The sequence below is a fragment of the Poecilia latipinna genome, unplaced genomic scaffold (assembly GCF_001443285.1).
Source record: "Poecilia latipinna isolate Pla-1442-1.1 unplaced genomic scaffold, P_latipinna-1.0 Scaffold3798, whole genome shotgun sequence".
Classification (NCBI taxonomy): Eukaryota; Metazoa; Chordata; class Actinopteri; order Cyprinodontiformes; family Poeciliidae; genus Poecilia; species Poecilia latipinna.
In genome coordinates, this window is record NW_015116414.1 from 1 (window position 1) to 8,225 (window position 8,225).

At 46.5% G+C, this 8,225-nt stretch overlaps 1 protein-coding gene across 1 annotated transcript; it reads right to left on the reverse strand.

The window, feature by feature from the left end:
* Window positions 1-6: 6 nt before the first annotated feature.
* Window positions 7-7,178, reverse strand: LOC106941669 (dihydropyrimidinase-related protein 2-like; the record flags this gene model as incomplete). Its single annotated transcript, XM_015024756.1, has 7 exons — window positions 5,528-7,178; window positions 1,372-1,460; window positions 1,085-1,269; window positions 853-1,017; window positions 346-407; window positions 179-259; window positions 7-81 (listed from the first exon to the last, which is right to left on the reverse strand). Coding segments are annotated over exons 1-7 (924 nt in total), but the record flags the coding sequence as incomplete, so codon positions are not given.
* Window positions 7,179-8,225: the final 1,047 nt, after the last annotated feature.

An 8,225-nucleotide genomic window follows, 5' to 3' on the forward strand; every position in this document is an offset into this window, starting at 1 on the left:
AGGTACTTTTACCTCTTCAGGGTGAGATAAAACATGGCCTTCAGGTCCAGTAATACCCACACTGAGAAGTTTTTTCTGCTCCTGAAACACAAACCATTTCAGACCACTTAGAACCAGTAAAATGTAGTTAAGAGCGGTTTGAATGTGTTCAGTGGTTCATCTTGTTCAGGTGTGTTACCTCATCGATGATGTCACCGTTCTCAGCATGGACCTGAGCAATTGCTCCAAGATCCCGGAGGATCCCAAACGCCTCATACAGCTGAGCCCCAGGAAGGAGAAAGTGATGAATAAATAAACAGAAAGTGGACAACAACAAATAAACAAGAACATGTTTCTGTGTTTCACCTGAGAGTCGGAGCTCTGGTACCGGTCTTTGTAAGCCATAAAGAAGAGGAAGGAATTCACCCCTGAAACACAGCGGTACAGTCAGTAGGTAGGTATTGTCAGTGGTGCTGTTCTACTGATGTCATCATGAAGGTTCTGGCCTTGCTGTGAAGGGTACTGGTAAATGGCTGTCAAGATGTTCTCCAGGTCTGCATCAGAAATGGACCAAGTGACGGTCCAGAACCTGATTTCATTTGGGTCTTTGTGGATGGATTTTAAAGGTTTTCTAAAACCTTCCTCAGGGGTCAAGAAGGATCATTTGGATCAGTCTGGAAAAAGTCCAGACACTTCCTATATATCCCCACATATAAGTGGGAGTATCAAGAACCCAGTAAAACTTGTTAGAACTTTCCATCTATGCCATGATGACACATATTGTTGACTCGGCTGCATATCGATCATGAGAAACGTCCCATTAGCTGCTACAAGTTTGATCACCACCCCGTCTCTTTAACCTTTATTGATCACCTTTATCTTTGACGAGCGTCTCCAGCTCCTCGTAGAGGCCTTCGTGCCACCTGGTGACATCCAGATGGAAGGAAAAGTCACAGCACGCCCTCTGCTCTGCCGTCTCCTTCCACAGATCAAACGCTGACAGCAAGCTAGTCCCCGGCTCCACCAACACATGGTCGACTGCAGACAGACAGTAATGAGGTGGCATGCAGGTGGGGGTGCTGATGGATGATTGGTGGTCACTGACTGATGGTGGTGGTTCCTCCAGAAAGGGCGGCTTTGGTTCCCTGGTAGAAGTCGTCACACGGGATCAGGCCTTTCTGCGGAGCCTGGAGGTTGGTGTTGGCATCTACGCCTCCAGGGATCACCAGCTGACCGTACGCATCCAGCGTCTTCACACCAGATGGGATAATCAGGTTCTCGCCTATCTGCCTGTCAGGAAACAGGAAGTGTGATCATGTCAGAGGAGCTCACACTGACACCTGGTGACCAGGTGAGATCATCCAGCCACAGGAGAACTGGCTGAAGATGTACCTGATAGTCCCGTCCTCAATGTAGACATCGGCGTAGAACGACTGATCGTCATTGACAACTTTTCCTCCTTTGATGAGGAGACAGTCTCCCTGGAAACAGAGAAACGGAGAGGTTTGTGGGGAAATCCGAAGGAGGAAGAGATGGCTGATGACATCCACGATTCTCGATTTGACCCAAGGTGACCCAAAAGAACACAGCTCACAACACAACCCAGTTCACCACCCAGTCCGACTCAATGTGACTTAAGTCTTCATACGGACGTTCACAATGAAAGATAGATGTTGGAGGAACCAACCAGGAAGCTCAGGAACTTGATGATCTAAAGACAAGATTTCCTGAATCCAGCATGTCCTCTGTGAGCTGGAAGAACATCAGAGATGAGATTCTTGAGGTGAACGGGGACCATATCTAACCTGTACCAGGATTCTCCTCTCTGAGGAGGATAAACTATTAATCCAGAACTTCCAAAACAGATTGAACCAGACTGGTTCAATGAGGCGTTTCATCATCTAAACCTGCAGCTTTCATGAGAGCCAGGGAATGCCGATTATTTTTGGAACCTCTGAGCATCATGAGCTAACCTGCAACCATTGGATGAAACGCCTCATCACGGAGGGAACCGGGCCAGGGCGGAACCGGGCCACGAGAGGGGGGCGACTGATCCAGAGGGGAACCGGTCTGGGGAAAACATCCTGAAGTCTCCATGATTTTGGTTTGGTTTCTTTGCCGAGACCGAACCAACCTCTCTGATTGGAGAACGGTTCTGACATGAGGCTAAAAATAAAACTAGACCTTGAAGCTCTGCAGAACCAAATAAGCGGAACCCAGAAAATCAGCTTTCAATGCAGGAACATGAGACGTCCCACTGCCCCTGAATGCAGCGTGCTGCATACAGCAGAACCCAGATTTTCATCTCGGACCGAAACAAAAAGAGCTCAGTCAAGATGAGCTGAGCGGCCCAGAAGCTGCACACATCCTCTCAGTTCGGTGGGTCTCCTCCCTGTCAGACAGGCGGAGCTTCAGCATCACCGGCCCGGTCCCATCTCGGCTGCACTCGGCTCGGTTCGGTTCGGGTTGGACGTACCGCGGGTCTCTTCTTGACCTGGAAGGACATCCTGACGGATCTGGGTCGGTCCGGATCAGCTGGCTGATTCTACTCCTCACGCGGACCCGCAGCTATTGTTGCTGCAGCCACCTGTGACGTCAAGCTCCAGCTGATATACACAGACACAGTTCCGGTGTGGACCTTCACAATAAAGGCCCAAGCAGGACAGTAGTGCTTTGCAGTTGCCATGGTGACCACCAGAGATCCGACAGACTCTTTTTAGATGAGTTCGGATAATCTGCTGGTCGGTTCCGGTTCAGCAGAAAAACTGAGTTATTGTTTTCACTCTGTAAGGACTTCCGGTCTGAAGAATAACCCAGTTCGGCTCTGAAGAAAGAAATCCGGTTCGGCCCTGAAGAATGACCAGGTTCGGATCGTTTTCCATGGTAACAGATGTTGGAATCTGAAGCGGGTCTAGCTCAGATTGACGTCAGCAAATGTAAGCAGGAAGTGAGATCTCGGCTTCCGGATGGACTCCGATCCTCAGAACCGGGTTCCAGCTCCGCAGCTGTGATGCTCCGACTTGATACAGTGAGAAGAGCCGCCTTAAATGGGTCACTGGTTCCGAACAGTTCAACTGCAAGTTGAAGAAGAGAAGATGGCGGAACCCTGGGGGAATCCGCCATCAGTGTTCCTGATCCTGACCCGGAAACTGCAGATGTTCTCCAGGGTCTGCATTCTTACTCAGCAGCTCCAGTTTGGCCTTGTGCACTGTGGTGTAGGGCTGAAACGATTCCTCGAATGATTCGAGTACCCCGATTATTAAAATTCCAAGAGGAAAATTTATATGCCTCGAAGCTTCGTTAAATTCTATTTAAACCATGTTCTTATTTGCGCTGCGCAGCGCTCTCACTTCCGCCTGAGTTGTTGATGAAAGCTAAGTGTTAGCAGCATAACGTCCATTTTTCCAAGTTCGGTCAGCCGATTATGTCCGGGTTTTTGTCGTATTTCGGGAACCAATAAACATCCTTTAAATGATGCCTGGAGGGGGTGTATTTATACCCGTGAGCGATACATAGAACACTGCGGAAGGCTGTGCTTTCGATGTGTAGCTTTATGGACAAACCAGAAAATTAATTTTATTCACTCAGTTGGCGCCTCTGCGCTTTTCCTCGCGCGCTGTCGTTGCTTGAGTTTACCTCAGCGCCGATCCTCCTTTCACTCAAGCTGGACACAGACTGACCTGTGTGGATATTTACATCAACCCTCTGTGTGGAATTATGATTCTCTGGAGAAGTCCACATCAAGGTAAGAGTCTAAACCCCGCCGCGTTAGCTCTGGTTGTGCAGGAATTAGTTGTAGTTGCGCTTTCAGAGGCGCGTGATGAGAATGATTTAACTTTGTGAACAAAAATTATATGCGCGTTTACATCTCTACACGCTGCCCAGCGCTAACCTGAGGAGCTTTGGCATTCTCCTCTTAGTCATAGGCTAAATCCGGGATGAGGCCAAGACTTCCCCAATCTTGGAAAAGTCTAGAATTGCCCCCCCAAAGAAATCATGAAAGAAACCCTTGTATTTAAACAATATCAATGTAAAAAAAAAAAGGCAATAGAAACAAACAAAGACTTAAATTTGCCATTCATCTAAGAAAAAAAAGTCTTAATTTTTAGGTCGCCCCCTTCCCCCCTCCCCACTATTTTTAGAACAATGGTTCAAGGAGCAACAGCTGCCTGGCACAGGCTCAGTTAGAGCCGCTGAAGTGAGGAGCTAGCTGTTAGCTGTTTCTCTGCAACACTTAACAAAAAAAACCCTCCAGTAAGTATATACTTAAAGCAAAAGACATGCACCTCCTTTTATTTACTTTCACTGCTCAATAGGAAGAAACACACTGACAATAAAAATCAGTTCACAGTTCGTTATTTCATTACTTTGGCTGAATCATGATAAAGTGCCACCTTGAGCGTTGGAAATCAAAACTAGCTAAACTGCTACATTGCTTTCATAGACTTGGCTCCTTTTTCTGTGAAGGTAGCCAATATTTTAGTTATATTTAGCTCTCTCTTACTTTAATAAGAAGAGTTTGAAACTGGAGGGAGCGGCTGAGCATTAGCATTAGCCGACAGCTCTGCATGGGAGCCGAGAGCAGAGGGGCGACTGCAGCTGGCAGGAAAACAAAATAAATAAAGTACGTCTTTATTTCTTGCCATCTTTAACGTGGAGCCTTTAAAACCACAAAATAAAATCTGAATATTTTTCTAGAAAACCGTGATACTGACCTTTAAGTTATGATACTTCCTAAATATTCAATTCCGACATATGTATATGTTTTAACATGAAACCCCCCCCCCTCCCAAAAAAGAAAAGGATAGGGTTAGGGTTAGGGTTATAATTTAAATAACATGATTTGTATTGAGAACCACTGCAATAAATCAATATTTCTGAAGAATTTTATTAAGTGGAGTTACTTATTAAAACTTGTTTTTATTTAGAGCCTTAAGTTTTTGTAAAGGTGTAGCAGAGATTAGATCTGTGACTCTGAACCAAACTCATATCTAAGCAACATTTGAATCTTAGTTTGACTTCTATGGGTCTCAACAGGTTGTTCACTGAGAAAAACACTTTTGTTATTCATTGCTACTTACTAGTCATTTTTGGTGGTGCAGCTTGAACACACACACAAAAACATTTAGCGGAGCGGGTCCAGATTCCTCAGTGACTCATTAAAGCCTTGGATGAAGGTTCTGACTTTTGACTTTGTTAGATAATCAGAAACTAAACGGGACCAAAAAGCCAGAAACAGCAGGAATCAGAACCAAACCCTACTAATTTATATGGACTACTTATTCCTATTAAACTTGAGAAACCAATATTTAGTTTTGTACTTTTACCTTTTTGTCTCTCTTGTGGTTTTCTTGTGTTGTTTGTATTTCCTCTTATTCATGTAAAACACGTTGAACTGCCTTGTTGCTGAAAATGTGCTATATAAATAAAATGACCTTACCTTACTTGGTCCAATCAGAACCAAACCTGGGTTCAGATGGTTCTGTTGGATTCTGTTAGGTATATTTTTCTACGATCTATAAACAAATACAGGTAGAAAGTAATGAACCTCTCTCTTGCCGTAGTTTTCCCGGGTGTGTCCAGATGGAAGGACTGCGGTCCATACTCCATGTTGGCCTCCTGTTTGGGTCGGACCGGCGCCACGGCGCTGCAGCCGAGGACTGAAGGACTCGAAGTTCAGAGTTTTGTTCTCGAAAGCGCCTTCCACGTTGCAGAACATTCCTCCGAACTTCATCCGAGGACGAGGAGAATCTGAACCGAGCCGGGAAAGGAGAGAGGAGCGGTCGTCCTCCTGACGGAACCGACGCTCAGACATGCTGCCGACAAATGATGAAGAGGAGGAGGAAGAGCCTGCGCTGGCTGACTAAAGGGGGAGGAGGAGGAAGAAGAAAATGACCCAAAAGAGATCCACAGAGGACAACAAATGCCAAATAATGAAAGGGAATCGCTTCATTAAAACCTGACAAGTCCTGGATGTATTTGAAGAACCCAACTAAGGGTCTGGGTTTCTGGTTCTGTTCTTTCTTCGGGTCAAACCGGGAGACTCCAGAACTCTGAAGGAGGAGATGGTTCACCAGAACTGATGGTTCTCTTGACTGGAAAACAGTTCAGACTGAGGTCATGTGACCTGGACTGTTTCAGCTCCAATGAGCAGGAAGATGAAAACACACACACACATACACGTGCACACGGACCCTCGCAAACACACACGTGCACGCACACATTCACAGCCATGTTTTTGTGTCTTGTAGGGACTTCACACTGATTTCCATTCATTTTCTACAGTCTAACCCAAAAACAGCGTTTCCCCTTATGGGGACCAAAATGTCCCCACAAGGACATAAAAACCTGGTTCACACTCTCTGGAGTGTGTGAGAGGAAACCAGACCTACTGATGTAAATCAGACGCAGCGTTGTTTGTGAAGCTACCGGACCTCATAAAGACGCTGAACCGGGCCAGAGAGATGAGGAGCCTGACCTGGAGCTCCTTTTCTGTCAGCTCTCCTTAGATCCCAGCCTGACCCGGATCACTGCACATTGGGTTTAATGGGATGACTGGGTTTAGGACTGAACTGCAACTGTGTCACTGAAGGGGTCCTGGAATAGCTCCTCAGAACCACAGAGCTGTAGTGCTGTTGGTAGGAAGGTGGTTGGTTCTGGTCCAATCTGGAAAGATTGTTAAAGAAGCTGTTAGTTGTTGTGGAGCATTTTCTTCTCTGGTCAGCAATTCCTGGTTCTTCCTCTTTTTTCTAGTTCCAGATTCAAGTTGGGTCGGCACATCGGGCCAAACAGAACATCAACTATTGGAGATCTGGGATTGTCTTTGACTCCGCCCCCACTGTCAATTAGCCAATCAACAGCTGACTTCACACCAGTGCCGCCCGGCCTGAATGGACCCACAGGGTTCCGGACTGGGTTTGGACCGGGCCCTGAGGGCTTATCCAAAGATGCCGGGTTTGAGGCTTGGCCCAACTGGACTCGACCCGACTCTCCAGTTTAAAAAAGGTTTTGGGCTCCTGTCTCTGCTCTGTGTGGTTCCGGATGGTCCTGGATGATTCAGGATAGTTCTGGATGGTTCCGGATAATCCTTGATAGTCTTGGATGGTTCCAGATGGTTCTGTGTGGTTCCGGATGGTCCTGAATGATTCCGGATGGTTCTGGATAGTTCTGGATATAGTTCTGGATGGTTCCGGATAATCCTTGATAGTTCTGGATGGTTCCGGATAATCCTGGCTAGTTCTGGATGGTTCCGGATAGTTCTGGATGGTTCCGGATAATCCTGGCTAGTTCTGGATGGTTCCGGATAGTTCTGGATGGTTCCGGATAATCCTTGATAGTCCTGGATGGTTCTGTGTGGTTCCGGATGGTGCTGGATGATTCCGGATGGTTCCAGATAGTTCTGGATATAGTTCTGAATGGTTCCGGATAACCCTGGATAGTTCTGGATGGTTCTGGACGGTCACACGCTGGGAATTCCAAGGGGGCAGGTGACTCCTGGTTCTGAGCCCAGTACAGATTCTGTTGGAGATCTTTTCCTGTTAAAGGGGAGTTGTTGGTTTTTTTTTCTCTCTCTCTACTGTCGCCCCCTGCTGGTCAGAAGGTGGTGCTGTAGGTCAGGATCCTTTGCAGGGTTTCCATAGAAATACTTAAGCTAGTTTGAATTATGAACTGAACTTTATCCGTTGATAAACTCAGATCAGTCGAATCGATTGTGTTGGAATGTTCTGTTGGTAAAGAGCCTGTAGAAATGAACTGATCTGATTTATTGCAGGATCCAGTCCAGCTCTGATTTTGATCTGCAGCATTTCTGGGACCTGAACCTGTTCGTGACCTACATGATGCTGGACGAATCCTGACTCTTGACCCTGATTCTATGGAAACAGTTTCTCATGAAGCCCAGCCGGGCCGGATGATCTGGACTCGCCCTCCTTCGGCCCGGAGTCTGGTCCAGATGGAAACCTGGACCGAGGCCACACTCCAGCAGCTCTGGCCTGAATCTCATATAGAAAAATATTAAACTATTTGATAATTTTCTCTTTAAAATGAACAAATTTCCAGAGATCAAGGCGTCCTGTAAACATATTCTTGTGTGTTCTGACCCAGTCAGCTGAAGCTCCTGTGACAGAACCCGGCTGCAGCAGAACTTCATTATTAACCTAAGAGCTGCTTTATAGGGAAACAGCTCTGAAGCTTTCTCTGGCTTTCTGTTTTTTCTTGCGTCTGAATGGAGCAAATGAGTCCTTTGT